The sequence below is a fragment of the Lipomyces tetrasporus genome (genome assembly GCF_029532465.1).
Source record: "Lipomyces tetrasporus strain NRRL Y-64009 chromosome Unknown POJ06scaffold_12, whole genome shotgun sequence".
NCBI classification, from domain to species: domain Eukaryota; kingdom Fungi; phylum Ascomycota; class Lipomycetes; order Lipomycetales; family Lipomycetaceae; genus Lipomyces; species Lipomyces tetrasporus.
The window spans coordinates 738,465-765,131 of record NW_026611607.1 but is presented as its reverse complement, the minus strand read 5'-3'; the positions used below and the strand labels follow the sequence as shown (position 1 = coordinate 765,131).

General features: G+C 48.2%; 8 protein-coding genes across 8 annotated transcripts; 5 read left to right on the top strand and 3 right to left on the bottom strand.

The window, feature by feature from the left end:
• Positions 1–2,101: 2,101 nt before the first annotated feature.
• On the top strand, positions 2,102–3,622 carry POJ06DRAFT_202669 (glycosyl hydrolase; the record flags this gene model as incomplete). Its single annotated transcript, XM_056185286.1, has 1 exon — positions 2,102–3,622. One exon carries the CDS (start codon positions 2,102–2,104, stop codon positions 3,620–3,622), a length of 1,521 nt encoding a protein of 506 aa, XP_056040660.1.
• Positions 3,623–4,231: 609 nt separating this feature from the next.
• Positions 4,232–5,875, top strand: POJ06DRAFT_262767 (uncharacterized protein). Its single transcript, XM_056188797.1, has 3 exons — positions 4,232–5,236; positions 5,292–5,397; positions 5,453–5,875. The coding sequence occupies exons 1-3, from the start codon at positions 4,245–4,247 to the stop codon at positions 5,609–5,611; spliced, it is 1,257 nt and encodes a 418-aa protein (XP_056040659.1). The 5' UTR covers positions 4,232–4,244; the 3' UTR covers positions 5,612–5,875.
• A 3,789-nt stretch (positions 5,876–9,664) lies between these two features.
• Positions 9,665–11,078, bottom strand: POJ06DRAFT_286689 (voltage-dependent anion channel; the record flags this gene model as incomplete). The annotated part of the gene is made up of 3 exons (XM_056190235.1): positions 9,665–10,372; positions 10,448–10,918; positions 11,005–11,078. 3 exons carry the CDS (start codon positions 11,076–11,078, stop codon positions 9,820–9,822), a joined length of 1,098 nt encoding a protein of 365 aa, XP_056040658.1. The 3' UTR covers positions 9,665–9,819.
• A 347-nt stretch (positions 11,079–11,425) lies between these two features.
• Positions 11,426–11,794, top strand: POJ06DRAFT_286687 (uncharacterized protein; the record flags this gene model as incomplete). The annotated part of the gene is made up of 1 exon (XM_056190234.1): positions 11,426–11,794. Exon 1 carries the CDS (start codon positions 11,474–11,476, stop codon positions 11,792–11,794), a length of 321 nt encoding a protein of 106 aa, XP_056040657.1. The 5' UTR covers positions 11,426–11,473.
• Positions 11,795–12,504: 710 nt separating this feature from the next.
• On the bottom strand, positions 12,505–14,031 carry POJ06DRAFT_283795 (uncharacterized protein; the record flags this gene model as incomplete). Its single annotated transcript, XM_056190130.1, has 4 exons — positions 12,505–13,250; positions 13,300–13,567; positions 13,632–13,749; positions 13,802–14,031. The coding sequence occupies 4 exons, from the start codon at positions 14,029–14,031 to the stop codon at positions 12,505–12,507; spliced, it is 1,362 nt and encodes a 453-aa protein (XP_056040656.1).
• A 731-nt stretch (positions 14,032–14,762) lies between these two features.
• POJ06DRAFT_304088 (short-chain dehydrogenase) lies at positions 14,763–15,832 on the top strand (the record flags this gene model as incomplete). Its single annotated transcript, XM_056190826.1, has 3 exons — positions 14,763–15,218; positions 15,266–15,462; positions 15,547–15,832. 3 exons carry the CDS (start codon positions 14,763–14,765, stop codon positions 15,830–15,832), a joined length of 939 nt encoding a protein of 312 aa, XP_056040655.1.
• A 3,511-nt stretch (positions 15,833–19,343) lies between these two features.
• Positions 19,344–21,798, top strand: POJ06DRAFT_262749 (major facilitator superfamily domain-containing protein). The gene is made up of 4 exons (XM_056188796.1): positions 19,344–19,911; positions 19,967–20,294; positions 20,347–20,402; positions 20,459–21,798. Exons 1-4 carry the CDS (start codon positions 19,618–19,620, stop codon positions 21,530–21,532), a joined length of 1,752 nt encoding a protein of 583 aa, XP_056040654.1. The 5' UTR covers positions 19,344–19,617; the 3' UTR covers positions 21,533–21,798.
• A 1,081-nt stretch (positions 21,799–22,879) lies between these two features.
• POJ06DRAFT_297581 (major facilitator superfamily domain-containing protein) lies at positions 22,880–24,886 on the bottom strand (the record flags this gene model as incomplete). The annotated part of the gene is made up of 3 exons (XM_056190613.1): positions 22,880–23,356; positions 23,413–24,345; positions 24,400–24,886. 3 exons carry the CDS (start codon positions 24,884–24,886, stop codon positions 23,013–23,015), a joined length of 1,764 nt encoding a protein of 587 aa, XP_056040653.1. The 3' UTR covers positions 22,880–23,012.
• Positions 24,887–26,667: the final 1,781 nt, after the last annotated feature.

The window sequence follows — 26,667 nt, the reverse complement described above, 5'->3', positions numbered from 1 at the left end:
CTTGCACACTCTTTCCTGCTATAGTGATCTCCTCCTGACAATCCTGAAACTTTAGTGCGAAACGCACATTACAGTTGGGCTGCCGTCCCTTTCATACTATTCGTATTTCAAAGTATATTTATTACGGTACTGGTAGAACATTGCATGATAAATACCTACCGATCCCTATGTTGTGCTACCCCCCTGGGCAAAATCTCAGCCGCTGAGATTTCGCTTGATTCTCATCACGGTAAATAAAGGGCTTCGACATGGAGAGACTAGGTGATTTGTCAACTAAGTGCACGCCAAAGTCCCCAGACGAGATATTTCGATTTAATAAATCCTTGCCAAACCCTCCACCCTACTTATTATTTTTAGTAGTGATGCCGCATACGCGGGGCTGACACCGACCGACCCGGCGTGGCGGGTGCGCCGCAAGATTTGCGGGGTTGTTCTTGTTCTTCTTCCTACCCACAATTCTTACCGGGACGTTTGTCATTGTTCAGTCGTTCGTTATTCGCTTGCCATTGTAAGAGTATATGGCAATCCCACTGCTATAAGTCGAATCGGCGGCCTCCCCTCGCTCTCGGGCCGCGAAGAAGTCATGTTTGAGATGATTTGACCCTAGCCCTGCTGGATGGTGTGCATCGTCACCGCCGCACGATCTCTGTCCGATTGCGGACGGCCATCGCGGGCAACTGTGGTTGGATTGTTTTGTTGTCTTGGTTCTACTGCGTCTGTGCGCCGGCCTTGGGTTGTCCGGTACGTGTGATGATCGATCCACCACTACGAAGGATCGAGTTCTGACTTTCTGATTCAAGGTGGGCCGATAACGCCCACCCACCAAAATATCCGTCCAAAGACGATACAGGATCGGAAGTGGTGTAAGATAAGCGAAGGTGCATTTCTCACAGGTTTGATCCGGGCACATATTTCACAGTTGGCGACGCACCGGCTATACACTGTCGCATACCAAGGCAGTGGTTGTTGCGAGGCACCAGTTCGAACATCTTTACTTGCCCTGGATGCCCCGCCTAATTGGAATGAGCAATTTGCTGTTGTTTGGTACAATGCCAGGCACCGGGAACAGCAGCATTCCGTCGCCTTTCGTCTCGTAGTCCGGGGAAAACCCTTGGCGATCACTCTAAGCCCTAACCCAGAGATAAATGTGGAGTTCATGAGCTCAGATCCCCTCAACTTCCCCGCGTAGTGTAGAAACCATACCCAAGTCAGTAGAATAACTTCAATTATTGCTACTTCATGGGCGTGGCTACAGTCAAACCTCGCGTTAATGATACTCGACCCCCCGATATTGCGACAAAATCCGGTGCCGTAATTCTAAACATTTGGTGAAAAATCAGCTCGTTATAACGACTGCCTTTCTAAACAAGTTTAGTGCTGCACTAAGCCCATAAGAGGTAGTTGTAAACATTACATCGTACTAACGGGGTTCTACTGTAATCGTCTCTCCGCCCATTACTTTGATTTGGCAGTAGATCTACCCGCTCCTGAACTGAGGGTTCTGAAAATCCCTGTCGCCCCTGACCACTGAACCTTAAATACAGTCTCTTGTTTCCCCGCATCGCATATTCTCCACACCATGGCACATCCTGGACCACCAACCAATCAGACTCCATGTGGAGACGACTGCGGAGACTTTTCCAGTAGCCACTCGCCAGACTGCCGAGGGCCTGGCCGCTAGTCGCGACCAACGCTTCGGGTTTGCGAGCTTCTACATTTAGGCTGAACCTTGAACTGCGGGGATCAAAGTTCCCCACAAAGCAGCAGCCGAGATTTTTCAAAATGGATCGACTTGGTAATTTAATTTAATTTCTAGGACTATTTGGGATCATGTGAGAACTCCTCGATTTCCAATTATATTATTTCTATATCTACTTCATTCTTAAAAATATATATATATATATATGCACAGCAATGCTTCTAAGAATCCGAAGTCGGAGTCAAGTAACATCGCTCATAGCTGGATTAAGAGATTTTAATTTGCAATTAGCACGACGATTGGTATCCCCGGATCACCATCAAGATGTCGACTATTTTCTTCTTGTTTCCAGGGCAGCTCGCCCTTCGCTTTCTGTCATGGCTAGCCATTGCCCTGTTTGCGATGTCCTCCACCTGCTCGGCCACCCGCCCTGATTACCATGTTACTCCTCCATCGGCATGGATGAACGACCCGCAGCGTCCATTTTACCTTGGCGGAGAATGGCATCTCTATTATCTTTACAACTCCGACTTCAATTTTTCCGATCCCACCGCTGGCGGTGGCACAGAGTGGTACCACGTCACGAGCAATGACATGGTCGTCTGGACTCAACACGGTGTCGTGATTGAAAAATACCTGCCAACTTCGGGCGGCATCTATCTTGGCGATATTGAGACCGGAAGTGCTGTCATCGATACGGCCAATACCGCAGGATTCGGGGCAAATGCTGTCGTCGCCATTCTCACGCAGATGGGGGATGGACTCCAGCAGCAGTCTCTTTTTTATTCCACTGATAACGGTTACACATTCACACCATACTCTGGGAATCCCGTGATGCCGAATCCCAATCCTCCTGCGAAGCCCGCCTTTCGGGATCCGAAAGTTATCTGGGACAGTGCGTCCTCGCAGTGGGTGATGGCCCTTGCGGAAGGCAACAAAATCGGTTTCTACACCTCCTCAAACCTGAAAACCTGGGCATATGCATCTGGGTTTATCCCCCAGAATTCGGGAGTCGACCTTGGCATTCTGGAATGTCCGGACTTATACCAGCTTGATGTCGACCAAGATCCCACCAAGCGCACTTGGGTCCTCGCCGTAGGCGCGAACGGATATAACTATGGCAGAACGACAGGCACAGCGTATTGGACCGGAGCCTGGAATGGCGCCAGCTTTACTCCTGTCAACATTCTTCCGCAATGGATGGATGGCGGGCCCGACTTCTATGCAACCGTGAGCTGGGACGATACCCGCCTCCCTGCGGCCGACCGTTATGCCAGCCGTTACGCCATAGGCTGGATGAACAATTGGGAATATGCGAACGACCTTCCCTATTTCGGAGGCTGGGCCGGACAAGACAGCCTTGTTCGCGAGATAAAGCTAATAACGATCGGGAGCACTGCTACTATGGTGAGCGTCCCGATAAGCTCATACACAGGAACCTTCGGCACAGGCGTCAGTGTGTCCAGCAAGACCATCACGACCAACCCGGCAACTGCATCGCTCCCTGCCATGGCCGGCGGCGCCTACGTGATTCAAACGACTGTGTCAAAAAATGCCGGGGACAATGGGAACGAGGTCCGAATCAAGATCAAGGGTGACGGAACGTACGCCACCACCGTTGGCTACGACTTTGTGAATACCCAAGTATTTCTCGTACGGGATATTGACGGCGTAGCGACGGACAGCATGCCTACGACGCCAAAACAGGCATACGACACAGTACGCACAGCGGCTGTTCCTCTGGCGACCAACACTGTCACCTTGTCAGTGTACGTGGACTGGAACTCGGTCGAAGTTTTCGTGAACAATGGCAAGGCCGCCTTGTCGGGGCTTATATATCCGAACACTGGCGCTGAGACCATCCAGATGGTGACAGACACAGGCCAACTGACACTCGACTCATTTACCTACGCCAGCGTATAACGAACAGACCAACTAAAGCGAACACCAAATGGAACGGAGTGACGGACAACAAGAGACGAGCACGCGGCAAAGGGCGCAACCGAGCGGCGTTGCGGAGTGGGAGGACCCTCAGGACTCTTTCCTGATACCAACGTGAACGGGAAAAGAACGGTGTGTCGCGAAGCACGCCAATGAAACTGGATTGCGACGACGAGAGACACGGTGTTGAGACGGAACATACCAAAGTACAAGTGTATGCGATGATTGTTATTGATATATCGAACGTATTTCAGAATAAAACCCTTACAATTTCAATTCCCGTTATTCTATTCTATCACTAAGTTGAGTGGACTGTGAACGATTATGGCAAGGGTTCTCAACCATCTCAAGGTCAGAAAGAAGTATAATCAGATCAAAACGTAATCCAAAATTGGTCCTTCCTAAGCTGGCTAATGCACTGTCTAGCGCCCGCTATAACTAAATTTAACGGTCTTCGTTATTACTGGTGCGATTGCCCTAACAATAACAGCGTTAAGGTGACTGCCTCACAATACCCATAGTTCAGGGTCAGGGTTTTCGTTGATGACATTCGAGGCATGGCCATCGTCATGATCTCATTATTCCCAGATCCGCAACCCGCACGATGCCACGCAGCACCGGATTCCACTCTGGCCGGCACGAACCTCATCACGATCACCACGCTCTCCGGCTGCAGCAATCACACGTCCATGGCCCGGTTCGGTGGTTAAATCCGACCCGCGCACGCTTCGCATATGATGCAGTAGGTGGCAGTAAACAAATCGCCGATCTCGAAAAACCGCCATCGCTCGACGAGGAGCACGCGCAGAGCAGGCTCGCACGCAGAATTTCGTTCGAATGGCGGTCCCGCAATAACCGCAAGGGCCGCAGCCTCTTGATCTTGCACCATCCGCAAAAAGCCGACGAACTAGCAGCCCGGTCTGTCGTGCCGCAACCAACTGCTTCCGTCCGTCCCGTGCTTCGAAACCTGCGTCTTATGTTCACCTACTTTCCGTACTGGGACATTTCGTATCTGGTCGCCGTCCTGTTTACTTTTGGTTCGGTGATCTGGGTCATCAACGGATTTTTCGCGTGGCTGCCGTTGCAAGTTCCAGCGTCCGAGTTCGATAATGAGGGTCTTGTGGGCGGTGGTGTGACGGCGTTTATAGGCGCGACAGTCTTCGAGGTCGGCTCAGTGCTGCTGGTTTTGGAGGCCGTGAATGTTAGCCGGGAAGGGTGCTTTGGCTGGGCGGTCGAGGTCGCACTGGAAGGTGGGGAGAAGAGTCGCGAGCTGTTGGCAGTTACTTCAAAAAACGACGAGCAGGACCATCACTTCAATAGGAGTAGTTTACTAGGACGACCGTCACACTCTCCTACATACAAGTACAACTTGGAACCTTCGTGGCAATGGTTCCCCTCGTTCAAGGAACTTCAAACACACTACCTGCACGAACTCGGCTTCCTGGCTTCTCTCTCGCAGCTTATTGGCGCCACTATCTTCTGGATGTCAGGATTCACTGCTCTACCGGGTATAATCAACAACCTGAGCCAAGGACTGTTAGACGGAGTATACTGGGCGCCCCAGATAATTGGCGGCACGGGGTTCATTGTCAGCTCGTATGCTCTCTTTCCATATCTTTGTCTGCAAGCATAACTGACACCAGGGTAACAGAGCATTGTTCATACTCGAAACACAAAAAAACTGGTACACGCCCGCGCCACGCTCGCTAGGCTGGCACGTCGGCCTCTGGAACCTGATGGGTTCCGTTGGCTTCACAGTATGTCCCAGTCCGGTTTTCGCATCTCCATACAAGAAGAGTCTAACGATTGCAGCTTTGCGGTACGCTGGGCCCAGCATACGGCAGTTCAAGAGCACAGTACCAGGCCTCCTTGGCGACGTTCTGGGGCTCGTGGGCGTTCTTGATCGGCAGTGCGATTCAATGGTACGAGAGCCTAGACAAGTGGGTAATCACGGAAGTCAGGGACGAGTGACCTTGTGACTCGTACTCTCGCACTATCACATTTCCCTAGATCACGGCAAGCAAATTGTTTTGTAGAAAGCAGTGCAGTCCTGTCCGTGCCGCTCGTCAGAAGGTACTGCAACGGCAATATACCCCCACGGTTACGAATATGAATTCTCTGAACTCGACCACGCAACAATTGGCTAACACTTCTGGCTATGAGATCCCGACGAATACAAAAGCGTCACGGTTCACGGGATCCGGGGCCGTTGGCGCGAATTTTTCGTAAAGCAACCTAGAGCCGGTAGGTAGCTCCACTGCACTGCAATCACCGGGTTTGCCCTGACTTGTTGCATGAGAAGTGCAACCTAACGCCCATACCCCTACCCTGCAAACCAAACATTTTCTGCACACAGACCGCCCCTGATCGAGCAACCCTGACCCAGAAACCGGTTGTCACTCTGCCGATTCACATGCACGTGATCTCAACGTGATAATCAGCAGGGCACGTGCATGGCTGGTTCAGGTTTCAGGCACATCCGTGCCGAGGCACCGAAATTAGAGTTCCGGACAAAGTTTCAGACATGTTGGTGAAGATCAGGGTCTCCCACCGTTCCGAGATAGGAACCTAACGACAACGCTCGATCTCCTACGTTCACAGCTTCCTCCCAACCACGTCTGGCCGCATCCAGGAGGTCAGAGGGCTACTCACTAACAAAATAGCTGTAGTTCTGGAATCACACTCTAGGAATAACGAGACAGCGAATACGTCGAAGTCTTTGCCCTGAGCAGCCTTCAAAAGCTTGGGACTGCCTGTTTGGTCCGTTCGCCAAGTAACGCATTGATAGGACAAGAGTCCCGGGATCCACCGAAGTGCCGAATTGACATTGAACTTTCTGGACCAAAGTTTCCTGACTTTAGAGTTTAGAGGCCACGTACTTTATCCTGCGTCACACCAGCTACAGGAACACTAATTGCATTCCGTCGGCGCAGTCGTCTCCCCCCAACAAACTAAGATTCGAAGAAACGTATCGCGCAGCTTACATCAACCTGATATCTATCGCCTTCATCTTGCAATGTTCCTTACAGGAGTTTCTCAGTGCCTGCCTGCGCCACAGAAGTTACAAATATATTCGAGGATGTCTACTTGCGTCAAGATGGAATGCCGTCGGCTAACTGGACGGCCGTTGCAACGTATGATCCGGATAATCTGTGGCTGATGGACGCCTATTATTTAGCCGTACAGGGCGATGATATTACCGAACAGAATGCCATTACCAATGTTCCGGCGTATGCAGTTGACTTATTTGAGTTGCATACTTTTGTCAAGAGGCGTGATCCAGGTCCTGACGGTATATTATGGGTGAACATAGTCTGCGTTCTCTTAAAATTACTTGAGATTAGCAATTCGTTAACCATTAATGAAGTTTTGGGACCGTACACCGAAGTAATGGCAGCAGCCTAATTCAAAAGATGTGGCAGTGTAATTTGTACCATAAGGCCAATATTGGCTGCCAATCTAATCATGCGGCAGAATGTTGGCAATGTAGTCACTTGAGGTGAGATATCACTTGTCCATCAGAGTGTGGCTATGATTCATGCATCAAAGGTATGCAGAGATTGCGCCGTAGTCTAGGTTGGGAACATGGGCAATCTGAGAAATTTAGAGTAACAGCAGGATCTGTCGTGTCAACGTGTTGGGGTGGTGGGAACGTGTACGAAAGAAGACCGGTGTGTTCAACAAGAGAGGTGGATAGGTGGATATAGCAAGACTTGTGTATGTAATAAGGCGAATGTTGGGTTTTGCAGAAAGATATTCGGAAGTAATAGCCTTTCCAATAGAATTCGCGAGTGTTGACGGGTTGTGTCAGGGATGGGGCCTGACTTGTGTGCTTGTCTTAGTCCGTGTTCGGTGGTTTGCGGCTGCGTCTTTGGCGGCTTTCTTCTTTTGTGGTTTTTGTCTTTGTTGTCGTGATCTCTTTTCGGCAGTTTGTACATGAGGCCGGAGCCGGCCAAGAGCACACAAAGGGGCATAGATGCCGGCGGTGTAAATCATAACAAAAAACACTTTAACCAGATCCTCAGGCTCTGGTTGTTTTTTAAAATTTACATTATATTTTAGGGATAATAGCAAAAATCCCTCTGAAAAGTTTCATAAAAATGCCATCGCGAGTCTAGTTATTATTCTAAAATATATTGTTATATGCTATCCAGCTAGCTTAACATACAGTATTCACAGAATTGTCGGTACAATTCTCACAGCAACATATCCCCATTATGGCCCAAAATATAATCTACGACGCGTATAATTGTTATGGACGAGTTATCTGCAAAGGCTATGAATCATACGCGAACGTCCCAAGTGCCCCTTACCGCACCCCAGTACCTCTCTGGATCAGTCCGCATGTGCTCGACATGCTTCGTCCCTGTAAACTTGACCCTCTTGACCTTTAACCCCTTCGCATCCGCCTCGTCTGCGTGGTCCTCTATGTCGTGATCAAGGATAGACACGTCCACGTCTGAGTAGATGTAGCATCTCGGCGCCTCTTTCCGGATGACTGCTTCACTCTCTTTCCCTTTTCCGGATTGCTCGTCGTGAAAAAGTCAATTGAGACCGGATCGTGATAGTAGTAATTCGTAGCGAGGAGAGTGATGCGATGCATAGACGGGACGGCGGACTAACCCCGTTTAGACAAGTCCGGATGATAGGAGGTCCTGACCCTCGGCGGAGGGGTACTGACGTCAACTGACGCTAGTCCCAAACAAGAATGGTTGGTTTACTCTCCATGAATCTCCTTGATTTTCTTCTTGAAAAAAAGGGTAAAATGCTAAAACGTTAAGTTAATAATTGATGCGGGATTTGTAACGGTGCAAGTTGTTGAAAACTTGAGGGTATCGTTGAGGGTCTCGTGAACTTACCGAGGCTCAGTGGGATCGACAGCCGTTACTGCATCCATACTCATCATCTTGACTTTCCAACAATATACTCCGCATCTTCGGTGAAAATATCACTCATATGATCTGAGCTAGGGCTGTTCACGATACTATAATAGTCGCCGATAATCTGAAATCTTATTAATTCCGCATGGACAGCCTGATACTAACCTAATCTAGTAATTTTTCATATTGTTGAGAATAGTTGCTAAAACCCGTATCCTTACTGGATTCATCCCTAAGCCAATATTCCCCAATATCCTACCTCCAAAAAGTCCGGCATCATGGATATATAATGGCTGATGACCTTACAGGACTTACATATGCGGCAATTACGGCTTTGAATGAGGATGAACGAATGGTGACTCGCCATAAACGACCTGCTGACCCTGAGAGATTATTTAATACGGCGCGGGATGGGATCGGGAGATATTCGATGAAGGCGGATACAATGAGGATCTTGATGTTGATGAATGATATAGATTCAGTATAGAGATAATATAGACATTAGTAAATGGATATCAGCTCTCAATTAGCCTCTCAACCAGTTCTAAAGACTAGAATCCCCTATCTAACTGAATTTACGTCTGGAAAACGATTCAGAGGTAATGCAGTGGCAAGAAGGTTGAAGAGATCCGGGGATGCCTAAGGTGCCGGATAGCTTAGGACATTGTCTCGACAGAAGCTACTCCTGATTAGGAAATTTTGCCGATATAGTCAACAATTTGCCGATATAGTATAGGCAAAGCCCAGAGACCGCCGATCTTGATCGGGGATAGTATCGGTAGACTGAAGAGAGTGACTATATAGTATAGTCGCCGATATAGTATAGGCAAAACCGGCAAATCATCAAATCGGGAACAGCCTTACCGGATCATTTTTTTCATGGATTTGAACTGTCGACATCTCAACGGCTGTCTTGACGTTCGCATCAGGAGACGGAGTTTCGAGCGGACACTCGTCCTAATCCAATTGCACGGACTTTTCGTTCGAGATAGTCTGCCAACTGAACTCGATTAGCATTTGTATGGCATTATTTCATATGTATTTTTGTTTGCCTCAATCAAACTGTAGCTGTCTTTTATCATAGGTCGATAGCATCTGCGCATCACATTCTCGAATTGAGATATAATTTATCACGTAATCACTGCATCAATTGACTTATCAATAGTAAACCACAATCAGAAGAAATCTAACTTGAGACTCCGAAGACTTCACTCATTAAACTTGCCCATCTCTCATCGCTTCAGCCTCATCCTGATTCTCCACCCCATGACTCGCAGTCCCTCAGAGAGCTAATCTCGGTCACATTTCCGCATTTGTAGCGGTGACGTTAACGCAACCATGGCTCTGGCCGTAATAATCAGTCATTTCTTTATCTATTTCCCTAAACACCTGATCATGTAATACAGAGAAATATAGAGTACACCAGAGCAAAATGAAACATACGATGACCACTGTCGTGCCTACTATTGCACTCAAGACCTTAAATGCCATACTATCCAGGACTCTGCCCAACTCTGAAGTTGCCAGTGCGTAGGTGCCCATCGGAAAGCAGAGACTCCACCAGGTAATCCCGAACCGGCGCGGCCGGGCGACAAGACAAGACGCTACAGCGCAGAACAGCCAAAAGCTGGCAAATGCAACCATAAGCATGCTAATTCCAACGCCAATATACAAAAATATCGGGGTCTCCGCTAGCCATATATACTTGACCGCGTAGTAAGCATTCACGTTGTTCAAGTTTCTCAAGACCGAGTATGCTCCCTGGCCAAGCGGGCCGACTAGTAGGAATGAGCTGATCATGTTTTCTCTTTCCGGTAGATTCGGTAAGCAAGCGCCACACGTAGACGGTAATCTAGGCAAGTGCTAGTAATTCGCCGTTGCCCCAGATTAAATTGATACCGCTATGACATGGCCCTTATATTAATACGGCAAGTAGGGCACGAGTAGTGCTGCGGTCGTTGAATTGACTATGACTGCAATCGTTGGAAGTAATATAACACCTGTAAGCCCTGTTGGGTTCTTTCTGTCATGCGTTACGAACCCATTGAACATGATAAACCACCCAACTGTAAAAGCGAGAGAAATGTCCAGCCAAAGCAAGACGTAGCACGGCCACACGGCCTGTACACCAAAAATTTTGACAGTGTCCATCAGCACAGACGAATATGCCGTAGGAATGCAGCCATAAAACATAGATTGCCGCGGATGTCGAAAACTTCGTAGTAGTGTGCCAGGGAACAAGACGAGACGGAGGACTGTAAAAATTATGAACAACATGAACACGAACAAGGCCACGCCCCAGTACGCGTACGCAAGTCGTGTGAGCCAGAAGGTCTCAAAGTTGTAGTTGAGTAATATGCTAGAAGATATTCCACATCCCATTACCACTGTGAACATTCTATTTTCTGTTAGATATGTTCCGGTGTCGGTCACGATATTGTATTACTTACGCAGGTGAGAAATTTTCGAAACAGAAGCATTGACATTGGCCGTGAATCTCTCGATCTGGCGCTACCATCAAGAACATTGTCCTTTCTCTTCGCCAAGCAGGTCCTCATGACGAGGTTATTAATTTTGCTGGCCGCGTCCGGCCACAATGCACCTAGCTTCTAAACAGAAGCTGGAACCTGGAAAACCAACGGACGTAGCTAATATCGTGGTTTTATAGCCAGATGGACAAAAGAATGAAAACACAGAATAAGACAACAAAATTGTTTAACTTCCGATCCAACGGCCGTTTCGGTTCGGTCGGTTCGGTCGGTGGAGTCGGTTCGGTCGGCACAATTGCGTAGCTAATTATACTGAACCAGCCCCCTGTATATAAACCTTGCTCCCTGTCGCCAAAAGCTTGGTTGTTCCGCACCACACATTCCCAGTGGCGCTAGCAGGCGCTAAAATTTAAATTATTACTCCTCCGTATTCCAAATAGTTTCCGCCTCAAGTATACTCAGTCATGATATCCGACTACGACGCGCAGGAGCGGTGGGCCAAATCCCAGAAGGACAAGGCGGATATGAAATTTAAGAAGCCGGCTCCAGAGACCGACGTGACTTCGGCAAGGTCGACGGGCATTTGGTCGGCCGACCCGAGAATCGCCGAATTAGCTGCGGGTGTGGTAACCGAGACCCAAGAATCGCTCAGGCGGGAGATTACTACTGGGCGACGGAAACCAGCTCAAGATATTTTTCCTCTAACGTGTAACAGCCTAGGGATCGGCACGGATAATATCCAGGCTAATTTTTCCTTATCCGTATCCGTATCCGTATCCGCGTAAAATATCTATATCCGTATCCGTATCCATATCCAGATATATTGGCTTTATCCGTATCCGTATCCGCAGTATCCACGGATACGACTCACGTGACCTTGAAGGGGCTCTTGCTCAGTCGTTTTTGGTTTGGAGCCCAGGAATATGGAAAGAGGATGATCCTACGATACGACTGACTATATTGATCACTCAATTGGGCTGCAAACCGCTATATATCCAGCATTCAATAATGGACAACAAACCCTAACCCAATATATGAAGCAGTTGCGACTAATCAGATCCGTGTTCTGATTCAAGCTTCCCTCCGCTCACAGCCAAGTGCGCGACCAAATTCTGGATTCATTGGACTTCCGTTCCCTATACAACTGAATATTTCGCAAATAGCAACTCACTTAAACTCTCCCAGTATTATTATTTTACACATTTGTATTTGTTACTCGTATCCGTGGATATCCGTGGATATCCATGGATATATCCGCGGATATGACTAATCAATATTACCTTATCCGTATCCGTATCCATATCCGCGATTCTCTATCCGTATCCGTATTCGCGACGGATGTCCACGGATATATCCGTTATCCGTGTATCCGTGCCGATCCCTATAACAGCCTTCCAAATAGTAGGCATTTCCGGCCAATTCGAGACAGCATAGTCCGGATAATTCTGAGCGTAGAAGATCTCATTTCATTCTGGGACGGGCGTATCCTCGCCATCTAACTCGCAACAAAATTATTATTATAGAGCCCCAGCCCATTGCCCCATTCAGTAGCCAAATCCAACCAAAACGCATCATCATTCAACGCATCAAACAAGCTCTGATCAAGCTGCATCTCATCATCCATCAACTCCATCGCACCACTATTCGACGTGCTCGGAGTCGGAGGCCCGTCTCCCCGCTCCACATCTCTATTCTTCCCCTTAAAAGGACCAATCAATCTCACCTTATCCTGCTCCCAACCCGCATTCGCGCTCTTTTCAAACTTCACCCTATTCTCAAACAACGCCCGCGCTTTATGCAGTATCCTAATATATCTATTATACAACTCCTCCCTCTCAGCTCTATTTTCCCCCGGTGTCATGCGCGAGAAGGTATGCGCTCGCGCCTGCTCGAAGCGGGCTACCAGCGTATCCTGCACGACGGAGAAATCCATGATGGACCGCACGATCTCGATGGTCCAGCTCGGGCAGGAGGGGGATGTGAAGAAGGTAAGGCGGGTGAGGATCATGAGGGCGTAGGCGAATTGGGCCCATGTGATGTAGGACAGTGAGTGGTGAGTTTCGGCGGGAGTGCTCAGGAAGAAGGTGATGAATGATTTGGTGGATAGAAGCAGGGAATAGAGGTTTTCCAGATGGGTGGCTTTGGTGGGAATGGGGTTTGTGAACGGGCTTTGAGGGGTGTCTAAGAGGGCGACTTCGTAGAGACGGATGGATGCAAAGTCTAAATGCATTAAAGCGGAGGCTATGGGGAGGTTAGTTTTGAAGATACAGAGAGTCTGTAGTTGACTTACTATTCTGTTGTAATGATAGAGGTAGGGAATTCTTCATGGCGGTGATCTCGGATTGGAAAGCTCTGATATGCATTTCGACTGGAGGTTTGGCCGTGAAAGTCATGTCCCACTCATTGATGTGGATAGTTTGAGCTATCCGTTCGGTAAGGTATTGCGCCTTGACAACATAGGCAAGTTGAACGTCGGTTGGGTACACTTGCATTTCGATGAGAATTTGACAGCTCTCCTCTATTGGACGCGTGAGCCGCATTGAAGCAGCCAAGAAGAGCTCTTCGCTCGTCCATGGTCTTTGGTCCGTAGGTTAGGGTCCTCGAACATGGTGTACCCAGAACCATCTTAGATTTATCGAAGAATGTAGGACCCCGGTTAAGGTTTAGCTCGACGACGAGGCCCACTGCAAGTTGAAGCAGGTTATTCAACTGAACGGATATAATTGCGCTTCTCCTGTAGCTGTCAACACACATCAATAACTAATCTCTCTCGTAAGACAGGGGACGAAAACCATGCAATAAAGAGTAGAATGCTCTGAAGCAATTCAAGGCTTTTGTTGCTGCGCATGAGAAGATGATCTGTAACAAATTCTGATATCTGCTTCTCATAGGAGGTTTGACGACATGAATGGTAGCCTGACGTCGCTATAATAATAGCTCTATATAAAAGGGGAGACTCTTGACGGAGATCTGAAGCTGTTGTACGAGGCGGAATAATAACAAAGGGTGATTGACTCGACATCTCATCTTGATATATTTTGACAAGTTGATTGGCTTCGAAATCATCAGGTTCTTTAGATGCGGCAGTCTCAGCTGCTACAGCGGACGAAGTCTGAGGAGTACTGCTTTGGGCAGAAGTGTCTCCTTGATGGGGAATTTCACCAGAGGAGGTTATCACTTCCTTTTCATCATTCTTTTTAGAGACCAAAGATGTCACAATGTTCTCTAAACGGTCGATTCGGTCCTGCATGTTCGCCGCAGGCACACGCGATACCATGGGTGCAGCCATATTTTCGGAGCCCGTGAAGATGCATGCACTGGAATCTTTCCGTATAGTGCAGTTCTGACATGGCTGTTGCCGGTCGCATTTCAGTCTGAAAAGTGGTCAGTTTAAGACGTCCCAAAATCGTTAATCGTTGGTGGCAGCCTGACTTCCTGTAACGACAGGGTCCGCACGAGAGCGGAACGCGAGCCTTTCTGCGGACTTTGCGGTCACGCCTCGGATCCGCGGGTGCCACGGACTTATTGTTTGACGTTTGCATGTTGAAATAGCAAGTTAAACAAATGTTATAATTGTACGTGCAGGTGGTTATTAAGAAGAAATCCGTCGGACGCGCAGATATATTTCCCAAGGGAAAGATGTAAATATACTCCAAGAGGAGATCTTATGGAACTATATTAATAAAGAGCTATGGCTACCGATCTTTGTTCTCTCAAACCATATACACACACTGCACAGTTGCACTACCCAACATGCCGCTCATCGTGGATTTCATCGATCGTCAATTCATCCACAACAACCCGCCCGCCCCAACCGCATCCTTTAAGGGCAGGATCGCCATTGTCACTGGAAGCAATGTTGGTCTCGGACGGGAGGCTGTCCGCCTGATGGTTCGCCTCGGCGCCTCTCAAGTCATTATAGCATGTCGGAATGTCGAGAAGGGAAAGCTTGCAGCAAAGGACATTCAATCAACGACTGGGTGCTCCCCTGACACCCTCAAAGTCTGGCAACTAGACATGGGTTCGTACAATTCAGTCATTGCCTTCGCGGATCGAGTTCGAACCGAACTACCACGCCTCGACGCGCTTGCTGCCAACGCCGGCATAGGCACCCTGAAGTTCAAAATGACCGAAGATAACGAGGAGACAATCACTACAAACGTCGTCTCCATGACCCTACTCGCCTGCCTTGTCTACCCCAAACTTCGCGTCACAGCGTCAACACAAACACTCATTTTACCGTGACCGGCTCAGAGCTCTTCGAGTTTGCCAAGTTCAGAGAGCGCAAGGCACCTGCAGGCAAGATATTCGCAACCCTCGCTGATGAGAGCAAGTCTCATATGAGCGACCGCTACGATACCTCGAAGCTTCTAGCTATGATCGTCGTCAAGCAACTAGCTGCCATGGCCCCCATCGATTCTAATAAAGTCATCGTAAACTGTGTCGCTCCTGGGTAAGTCCTGCCGGGTTTTCCAACTCAGAGACGTAGTCGCCTGTATTTACACAATTTCTGACTTCTATTCCTTTCACTTTCTAGTTTCTGCCAAAGCGACCTCTTCCGCGACTACTCTGGCGGCGCCGTTCGCGTCATGAAGAAGATCCTCGGCCGTCCCACCGAGGTCGGTGCCCGCACCATCGTCCACGGCACCTGCGCCGGCCCGGAGTCCCACGGCCAGTACGTCCCGGATTGTAAGATCAAGCCGACGGGTGGGCTCATGAAGGGCAAGCAGGGGGCTAAGCTGCAGAATAGGGTTTGGGCGGAGTTGAAGCAGAAGTTGGAGGTTATTCAGCCGGGGGTTACGTCGTTGGGGTTTGAGACGTGATGTTGATTTGGTATGAGACACTGTATAATAAGTTTGGTGAGTGTTTTTAATACTGATGCGTTATGTTCATATCTCGAGTCTAAATAGAAAGGGAGTAATTGTCATGCATGGTATATTACAATATATTTACTCTTAAGCGGTATAGAAGGTAGTGGCTAGAAACTGAAACCTGTCATATTAGGCAGCTGGGCCATTTACTTGTACAGGTCCTGTACCACTTTATACGTAAGTCCTTCGCCCCTGTTCATACAAACGAAGGAGGGACAAGGAGCGACAGGGAGCGACTCTCAAAGTTTAAGCACTCAGATGCTGCGAGCAGGTCGCTCGCTTGTTATTGGGCCAGAAGCCCAAAGGCAAAAACATCACCAAACTTCGAATTAAAGAAATCAGTGCACTGAAATCAAGTCTTGAGTCTGTAAATCGGGCTAAAGATGCTGCAGACACCCTTGACTCAAAAATTACACAAAGTTTGGGGAAGTCCTCCTCATGTAAATTGTAAATTTGGTTTGCGCAAATATGGCAGAACTCTCTTGTTTTCAAAAATAACACTAGAAAAAGGTTGAAAGCGTCTTGCCCAGGAAGGGAAACGTCTTGCGGAGAAATTTTCTTCAATTCCGGTGACTGACCTTCGCATTAGTGGAGTTGCATGGTGACGTTAGGGGATATTGTCATTCGGATGCCCACTCGAAACGGCGTCGGTTATTGAAATGGCGAGATTTCCTTAGGATCGAGCCATTAAATACGCTGATAATCCTAAATGTTCATGCCCGCTGGTGGCCCAATTACAAATAATGTCGATTAGCGAGTCCGATTCGTTCGACTTCTTTGCTGTTAGATCGGAATATTAATAAAAATTTTGAGGCTAACGTATTTCATAAGCGAGTGTGCCACACCACCTGAAAACACAACCACACGGCTTCAATTAAAATGTTTAGAACTTGCGCTTAGCGAGGAACTGGTTATCGTTCAGCACATCCTCGTCTTGGATTCGTGAGGATTTTCGTCTCGGCTAGTTAATGTAGGAGATATGGCCAATCACTGCTTGCAACGCGTGTGGAAAGCAATGTGGGCAAGAACTGGGCTTCAAATTTCATAAAAACGTCGCCCTGAGCTTAAAACGAGACTTAATCGTAAGTATGTGACTACAAGCGTGAAGCGGGCCCTCTGCGAGGATCCGGATCTGGATCTGGTGCAAAGACGTGCTACACCCGAACCGAACCAGGACACCCCATGATCTCCGAAAACACCCCATGCCACAGCGGATCTACAGACGTAAAGAGGTCTAATAAAAGACCGACCAGAATAGCTCACCCTGACCCAACTCCAATCAATCAGGCGCTCGATCAGCTTATCAAAGGTGCCGAGATGATGATGCATTCGTGCGTGCTTCTCCAAGCTGAGGTACAACCATTACAAGAGGCGAATCAGGCAGCAAATCGACGTCATCGGCGCCCTCGAAAGCGTTTACAGCACGGAGGTACACTTACAGTATAGGAAGGTCTTGATTTAATACAGAGAATAGAGGTCGATAAACAGATACAGCATGAAACAAGGGGGAAGAACGATCAATTGGGTGAGACCGAAACGAAGCAAAGGCGATGTGGCAATTGCGGCGAAACTGGCCATAATACTGTAAAAACGATTAAGAAACTGTCGTAGATTAGAATACTTTTTTGTTTATTTTAATAAATTTTTATCAATGTGGTTGGTGATATCCATGATTTTCCGTGGTGTGAGTAGGCAGACTGGCACACTCGCTTATGAAATATGTTATCGGAGTTGTAAATATGAACTTGATTTTTGACGCCAGGGACCGGTGGAGCAACGCACTTGCGGGACAAACTCGGCGGCGTTGTTGGCGTGGAGAACCCTGAAATTGTGTGCGGGATGGTGAGCGTAACTGGTAGTGCCGTAGACGTAAGGGAAACAAAAATTTCTCGCTTAAGTTCTCATACTTCTCGGCAGTACACTATAGAAGAAATCACCCTGAAATTGACCTCTCCTGGCCATCATGCTGCTATACTTAGATATCATTGGCAAGCGTCGCTTGGTCTCTTCTGACCTTGGTACTGAAAAATAGATATATATTGGTGACTGACGATCGCTGGGATGGACGTCAGAGTTAATCGTTGCTTTACTGTCGAGAAAATCCAATACTGGATTGAGCTTAGTGTCTAAATCTAGTCCGCCGGTAAGAGACGATGAACGGCAAGACGGTGCTGCAGCGGCTCGAGCTTGATCTCAGGAACCGTGCCCGGATCATAAATCTGAGCGAGCGTGGAACTCGCCAAGCGAGAAAAGAGATTAAGCCTTCTAACCGCATTGCAAGAGAGATGGAGATCTGATTACCTGGCGATCAGAATGAACCAGGAGGATGATGGAAATGGCTGGCCTTTAAGCCGTCTGATTGCTGGTCGTGCAGATTGGCCGGCGATCGGCGAAGCAATAAGTTAGTAATCTCTGGGGTCTCCTCTCGGCGGTGCATGCTACTGCGAAAACTTGGTTAGTCGAAGCCCAGCTCTCGCTATGCCCGAAGCTGCCTTGGCTTTCAGCATGAGACGCTAAGCCTTTAAGCTTCCCAAGACCGCCTCAGGCCGTCGTTCCGCCGCCCGCCGAGGATTTCTGTCAGTGAGCCAGAACGAGACGGATTAGGATGCATCTCGCATCTGACCACATGGAATGTCGGAGTCATTGACTTCCCCAATTTACAGTACTAACTAGGCAAACACATAGAACAGAAGTCAGCAATGTGACAGAGAGATATTCGTGTGCTCTCCCGAACCAGATGTCCGAAGACGTGGTCGCGGACACTACTTTAGCATGTGGTCAATCGCATGACGCTTGGATGGTAGCACTGCGCCTAACCATAACTGACGAAACAGATGCCTGACATCGCCGGATGAAACTCTTTAAATGTATACCGCATATGCATCCATTTGCGCCTGCTGGTCGCGGCCGGGGCAAAGTAGGGTGATCAAGACAAAGGATCGGAAGCCGTTCCTTTGAAGCACGGCCGATTGAGTTTAGCATCTCACATAAAGCTCAACACTACTGCGTCATGAAATCGCAGATATCAAAAATGATCTCTGTAAGCTCCTCGATGTAAATAATTGGCCCTGCGTTTTACAATGGACAGTAAAATAGTTGCAACAATGTGGGTCACGGACCCGTCAGCATGTCAGCATGTCAGGGTGGGGTCAGGGTTCGTTAAACCACAAGATCAAGCACTGTGATAGGGAGCGAACAAGGGATCACTTATTGCCAAAAATTGTAGGGCGTATACTCCAATGTACTCCAATAATATATTGGACGAAAGACAAAGCAAATAGATTGAGAATCCCTTGACAACCAAAAACCCCAAGTAATGAGTGGCACTCGGACGACACCAAAGCATACTTAAAAAATTGCTGAGCGCTTACTCGATTCAACCCTAGTACGAACCCTGACCCCATGCTGACATGCTGACGGGTCCGTGACCCACATTGTTTAAACTATTTTAACTGCCCGTTGTCCCCATTGTCTTCTCCGCGTCGCTGTCCAAAATTTCTAAATGGATCGGCATCTGTTTGGTTTAGCCAGCCTGGATTGAAGTGTCTTTCACAGTGAGTATAGTTGGACCCACATCCCATCGACGGCTTGCTGTATCTTTCAAAAAGATTTTTCGTCCATTCCAATCACAGTGTACTCTACGAGGCCAAAGACGTCACTGCTTGATTGCTAGCTGGTCTAAGCGCTTTTTTTCCGACAGATATATAAAAATACACATACTGTTCTCACCCAATACAATGGAAGACTCCAACCCAGATGCTAAAATGACAGAAGTTGGCGTCCCCAGCCGGACCACGTCTTTGAGAACCGTGGAAAATGAGGAAAAGCAATCTGCACAACCGGAGCCTGCGAAGCTGTCTCCAGAATTGGTTGAAACCCGCACCAGCTCAAGTAACGATATCGAGACCACGAAAACCCCGGATACCGTGGATGAGGAAAAGCAGGACGAGGAAAAGCAAGACTACCCTACTGGTGTTCCTCTGCTGATTATCGTCATCGGATTGTGTCTCGCAGTGCTACTGGTCGCCTTGGTAGGTTCCAGATACAGCAGCTCTACTGTGCTTGGCTGTACTAATTTGTCACTAGGACAATACGATTATTGCAACAGCCATTCCTAAAATCACAGATCACTTTCGAGCGCTTGATGATGTTGGTTGGTATGGTTCGAGCTATCTTTTGACAACGTGTGCCTTTCAGCTCATTTTCGGCAAATTCTATACCTTCTTCCCGGTGAAATGGGTGTTTCTGATTGCCATCGTGGTGTTCGAGGTCGGGTCTGCGATATGCGGGGCTGCCCCGACTTCTAACGCGTTGATCGTTGGCCGAGCAATCGCTGGTTTGGGATCTGCCGGAATCTTTTCCGGTGCCCTGGTCATCATTGCTTATTCAGTCCCGTTGGATAAGCGCCCAGTGTGTAAGCGATAAACTAAGTCTTCAGCTTGATATGGATCGTTGACCAGCGTCAGATAACGGCCTCTTTGGATCCATGTATGGCATTGCCTCCGTCGCTGGCCCACTTATGGTATATGCAACTGAGATAAGGAACAATTTCAAAAGCAAGATTAACACAGGGTTTAGGGAGGTGCATTCACAGACCATATTTCCTGGCGATGGTGTTTCTATATCAATTTGCCGTTTGGAGCCGTTACGATTGCGGCGATTGTTTTCTTCTTGCAGTCGCCAAAACAGTCTTTCACTGGCCCTACGTCCTGGAAGGAGAGGCTAAACCAGCTTGATGTTGTTGGCACAATCGTTTTTGTGCCTGCCGTTGTCTGTCTTCTTTTGGCCCTGCAATGGGGTGGCACTCGCTATGCGTGGTCTAATGCGCGCATAATTGCTCTCTTTGTCGTATTCGGCGTCCTCATCATAATTTTCTTAGGAGTCCAGATTAGGAAAGGAGACTACGCTACAGTTCCTCCTCGGATTGTGCGCCAACGCAGCATGGCGTTCTCGACCGCGTTCGCTTTTCTCCTTGGGGCATCCTTCTTCATCTTCGTATACTACATTCCGCTCTGGTTCCAGGCCATCAAGGGAGTCTCCGCCACCAAGTCAGGTATCATGAGTATTCCAATGGTTTTGTCGCTCGTCGTATTTTCTCTGCTTGTTGGCGGCGCCGTCACGATTTTCGGCTACTATGTGCCAATGTTCTACCTCTCCGCAGTCCTCAGTTCTGTTGGGGCTGGTTTGTTGACCACGTTCAACACTACGACGGGCCACTCCAAATGGATTGGCTACCAGGTCATCTACGGTGCAGGCATCGGCGCCGGGATGCAGATGCCCCTTATCGCGGCCCAGACCGTCCTCAATTTGGATGATGTACCAGTGGGCACGTCCTTGATAGTCTTTGCCCAGACACTAGGAGGAGCGCTGTTCGTCTCTGTTGCTCAGAACGTCTTCAGCAACCGCCTAGTACAAGGTGTGATAGAAGCTGCACCAGGCCTGGACCCCACGCTGGTGAGCAACACTGGCGCCACAAATCTGAAGACCATGATCCCTCCACAATATCTGTCCCAAGTCCAGATTGCTTATAGCCAGGCATTGACCGAGACGTGGTATGTCTCCGTTGCCATGTCCGCGCTGTCCATCATAGGGGCGGTAGGAATGGAGTGGAAGAGCGTTAAAGGCAAGAAACTTGATGCCCTGGCGGCCTAGACGGACCACGAACACTCGAGCCGTGATCACTTTGACCCCCACCGAAAGGGGCTTTCGCCACACTCCACTCTCCAACATACTGTTTTATCGATACACTTTTTCATTAGTTTAGGACTATTGTTGTTTATCAGTGTAGGAATGCATCTAATGGCAAGACTTAGGGACGCATGTCTAGAAGCGGAGACTTTGTTTGTATAAAGAGAGATAATCTTAATTCTGGGTTTGAAAGTCATTCATTGACACACACAAATGCATTGAATTCCATTGTCGTTTACTTCCCTCCCCCTTAGGTAGCCAGGATGCCAACTTAAAGGAGGCCTAATTCTCAGGGCCCGCTGACCGATCAGGAATTATCACCTCGAAGATTCAAACCGTCTCGTAGTTATTTTGTCGATGATAAACTTGAAAGCAAAAACTGACCAGCATTGCAGGACTCTTGCAGAATGTCCTTTCACATTCACCGTCAATTGAAACGCATTCACTCTACTGCCGCTCAGGGGTTAGGCAACTGTGCCCATGTTATACGTCAACAACCAATCAAGGCCCATGTCCCATGTCTCCCTGCCATGTCGCTTGAACGTTAGTAGCAGAAGGATGGTTGACGTTGTCTTAGATTTTCTCTCTAGATATACAGCCGTTTTTATTTTTAACTACGGATTAACCCTAACCCCTTGTTAAGCCCCTGAAACATTCTGGACCTCTCGCACGTCATCGAAAGCAGTTTACGATCTAGGCTATTCCTTTTCCATATCTCTGTCACCGCGCTGATAAAGTTTCTCCCATGGATCAAATGAGATGAGCGATACCAGATAGGCTCGGTAAAGTTGGGAAAAGGCAAACGTCGCCAACGCCGTAGTAAGTAGAACACCACAGACCCTCAGGAACAAAATCGGCAGCAGCCGATTCTGCCACCGCACGTCGTTGGTGTCGAGCTCGCTGTAAAGCCAGGTAGGCGCGAACTTGCTTCCTGCGACCCAACGGGTCGGAGTCGATGGAGACTGCAGCAGTTAATCGGTGCGCATATTCCGCTAGCGGCCAAAACCGAAGCTACGGCCAAACTTAAGCGCCACGTGCCGTGCTGGAGCGGGCGAATTGAAGCATAGTTTGCCCTAACCCTGCCAAAACATCATGTGGCTAAGCCCTGCCGTCACGATCGTGCGGAGCAGATTTGCCAGACACCGACAATCTCGAAAAAGGACATGGGTTTAGTCAATTTGTGTTTTGTGGGGCCGACCTACTTCTCGTTTGCTAGGAAAGGAAACCGTCCGTTCGACTAACTGCCGCGCAATATCGAGTCCCATGGCGACCGCAACAAACAATCACTGCAAGTCTACTGAAGGCTAATGAGCTTTAGATACCGTATATTTGAACCTCATAACTATTCAGGAAACGAAAAGCTTCCACGCATAATGTGACAATCCCCTTTCAGTCATTCCGTTCTGCGCCCAATAATGCGACATTTTACCATCTGACCTTCCCTCTAATGAGCAAATCTAAAATCCAAGCGCTTGTTACCCTTATCGGTTGTAGTAGCCACATACTCACGTCTCTCCTCTTCTGTAAGAGCGCTCCATTTTCTCTCACGTATTTTATTCCGACTGACGTAATAGACTTTCACGCCCGCATAGACCACCAAATTCATAGCGATGATACCCAAAATGGCGGAATTGCCTCGATGGTAGAGAGGCTTGTCGTCTGCTCGGTAGATATATGATGAAATGATACCGCTGAGTTGGCAGAACATGTTGTACATTGCCGCTGACAATGTGCGTGTGCGGACTGTGTTGGAGTTTCGGGATGTCCAACCGACTTGGATCGCATGAGCTAGAAAATGTAAGTTATAGTCGATAACGTATATCGGATACAGTATAATAGCTTACTAGATGGAGAAGCCAAATATAATGAGACGATGGCGTATCTGACCCACCTATTCGTCGATTCCGAAAAAAGTCGTAGGGGAATCATGAACGCTAGATGCAACAATTGAGCCAATATTCCCATATAAGAGCGCTGATTAGTCCTCTGTGCAAGGTATGTTATGGCAAGCAACGTAAACAAGGACAACACCTGCTGTGGCAGGACAAGTAAGGTTGTCTGGAGGGTTGTGAATCCCAGACCACGAAACGTCAATGTAAGATACGTCCCGACCGGGGAACTGGGCATACCGAACACGAGGCCAATTAGATATATAGGCCAGAGATCGAAATCGCAAATCGAATCCCAAAGCATTCGAAAATTAAGTGCTTGGCGATTGTGCATATCGCCCTTAGATGGATCATCACGAAGAACTCTGTTGACGACAATTTTCTCCTCGCGTTCGGTGAACCACCCGTTCTTACCACGAAACCACGAGGCCGTCTTCGTAGGAGATGGGGGCATAAGGACGGCGGAAAGAAGACCAACTGCCAGGGTAATACTACCTTCGATCAAGAATAGCCACCGCCATCCTTCCTTACCATGGACTCCTCGCATATGCAGAATACCAAAGCCCATGAAAGCAGCACAAATATCAGACAACGTCAAAGCCGCCCAAAAATATGCCAGACGGACGGGAAGCTCCACAGAAGTGTAGAAGTATGAGAGATACAGACACACATCTGCGATAAATCCGCCTTCTAATGCGCCGAGTAGCGCGCGTGTAATATAGAAACTAGCTTTAGAGTTAAGGCTGTACTGACTCATAGCAACGGCACTCCAAAGAACCATCTGAATGGGAATCCAACGATCCGGACCGAGCTTTTTGCTAATTAGCTGAGACGGGACTTCCGCAACCAAGAACACGGCTTTGAATATCGAATTACCGTTGTTGAAGACTCGAAACACGTTAATATCTCCAACCCATGTCGCATACAAAATTAAAAGCTTACCGTTCGTACTGAAGCCTAGGTCAGTTAACATGTTATCTGCAACCGCCTGGGAAATATTTCCACGGTCAAGTTGAAGTGACATAAACATGAATGCCACCCAGGTCATGATCCGAAGGTCAATTTTGCGGACTAACTTTATCTCGTCCCTCCAAGTCCATCTTTCGAGCGGATCGAGACGGTGCAGATTCTCATACTTTGAAGTAGGTTGGTGAAGTCTCGCCTTTTCAGGGTCATCAAACACGGAGGGTTGAGTTGCAATACCATCAAGATCGACGTTGCTTGGTCCATTGAATTGCCAGAAGTAGTACTTCTTAGGCGGATGAGCTGCCAACGGGGGCCAGTCGTCGGGGATATTCAACTTCCCAGCAATAGCACCGTAAACGCTCTCGCCTTCGCTGTCTGAAGACACTTCATCAGCTTTTTCCAAAATGGAACTATTCTTTTCGTGCTCGACACGGCGATCGAGGTTTTCGTCGTTGGAAGGCATGATGTCTGTCTTCGTTTCCTTTTCGAGCTCTTTGAGTTAGCGAGGAACAGAAGCCAAGGTGAAATCCAAGAAAAAGTCTTGGGTCCTGGTATTTGTAGGCTGGCCGCCGTATGATATCCCTATTACGTTGAAATTTTTTTGGCCCTGATCCAGATATGGCCCACAGAAAAATTTATGAACTAAAGCTTGAAGTGATCGCGCCATACTAGCGTCAATGTGTGAAGCAGATTGCCAGCAAGTACCACAGTATAGCAGGACACGGTGCCATGCGAACAAGAAAAGGTAGAGGTATCGCTTAGAGGAAGAGCCGAGCCACTTCCGTGATGTTTCGTATTGTGGGTCTTTCGGATTCCTTCACCTTAGCATAAGTCAGTATTTTACTGCATGGTCAACCAATCACATAATCCACATTGGACTTTATCGATACTTCCTAGATCACAGAGCAGGGCAATGAGCGATCTCGCAATATTTGTGCATATCGCGAGACACTGCAATTAACCGTTTCTGGTTAGTGTAGAAGATCCATGCGGCCAAGAATTTGGTAGAAACTCTATATGGGCCGAAAAGTAGTTTGCGCAACCGTGCGACCTTCCCGCATTTCTCCCGAACCATTAAAAGTCAGCTTCAATTTTCTCAGCTTCCATGTTCAAAATTCTCCGGCAGCCAAGGCAAGTCGCGTTCACGGGCGACGCTATTCTGCTGATTTGTAGACTTGGATTTAGTTGGAGATTGGTCAATACAATTGGATTGCGACCGAAAACGTGCTGTTTGCTCTTGGTCCAAGGATCTAAAACCAAGGCTGCAATGCACGGTGTCTGATAACTTTAAATCATGGACGGTGAACTCATGACAGCAGAATGGACAAAATTAGCCCAGATTCTCGCATTCTTGCTCAGCAAAATCTTCAACATCAAGTCGAGAGTGCGGCTATGAACGACGAGAACGAACTAGGGATTTTTGCTTGCAAGTAGCACGCGTTGTCTTTATCAAGCTTCGTCGTCAAAAGCGTCTAGGGCACTAACCCTCAGGATTGCCCTATGCGTTTATCGTCCCACAATCAAGTAAACTTTCTTCTGAATCTCGATCACACCGTCATTGCGTTATGGCTGGCAATTGGTTTTGTTGCTGGTGAAAGACAACTTCCAACCTTGTGGATGAGCAAGAGAGACTCTTCAGTGAGACACCCGTAGCGTAGATTTTGAACAGTCATGCTCTTTGGCGAACAATGGTTGCGCTGAGAATGAGACAGAGTCTATCTTTCGGCTGAGCTGAACCGAGGATGTACTTGGCGAGGATCTCGCGCAATGCACAAAGTGCAGCGGTATAGACCAGAGCAGCGCCTACGAGTCGAAGAGATCCTAGGTCAGGCGTTGTTCCCTTCTTTGAATACTGGTGCGAGCCACTCCCGCGAAATTAGCCCAGAACTTGTGTGTGGTGCTACAAGCACGGGATCGACCGCCACGATTCTGTTCACGAAACCAAGCCCTGCGGCGACACAATCGGTGCCCCTAACAGCTGCTCTATCGTGCAGGATGTCTAACCCTCCACGTATAGAGAATTACAGTTGTGGAACTTGTCATTCCGCAAGGAGGACCTAAATACGCCGGATCTCCCCATCAACCGATCTGGCATTGCCTGAAAATAACCGGCGGGTAAACATTTGAGAGCAGTCACACGTTTGAGGAATGGGATTTTGAAAGTATGAGGGTCTTTGGACTAAATGAGTGTGCCTGAAACTCGCCGACTTCTGTACAGCTTTTTGTGTACGCGGTCCTGCGCCG

Excerpts from the sequence above, each read along its gene's own strand:
- POJ06DRAFT_262767 (XM_056188797.1), top strand. The coding sequence starts at position 4,245 with ATGCCACGCAGCACCGGATTCCACTCTGGCCGGCACGAACCTCATCAC. Across the intron at positions 5,237-5,291 it reads ACGGGGTTCATTGTCAGCTC|AGCATTGTTCATACTCGAAA; the intron begins GTATGCTCTCTT and ends CCAGGGTAACAG. Across the intron at positions 5,398-5,452 it reads TGGGTTCCGTTGGCTTCACA|CTTTGCGGTACGCTGGGCCC; the intron begins GTATGTCCCAGT and ends TAACGATTGCAG.
- POJ06DRAFT_262749 (XM_056188796.1), top strand. The coding sequence starts at position 19,618 with ATGGAAGACTCCAACCCAGATGCTAAAATGACAGAAGTTGGCGTCCCC. Across the intron at positions 19,912-19,966 it reads CAGTGCTACTGGTCGCCTTG|GACAATACGATTATTGCAAC; the intron begins GTAGGTTCCAGA and ends ATTTGTCACTAG. Across the intron at positions 20,403-20,458 it reads CCGTCGCTGGCCCACTTATG|GGAGGTGCATTCACAGACCA; the intron begins GTATATGCAACT and ends CACAGGGTTTAG.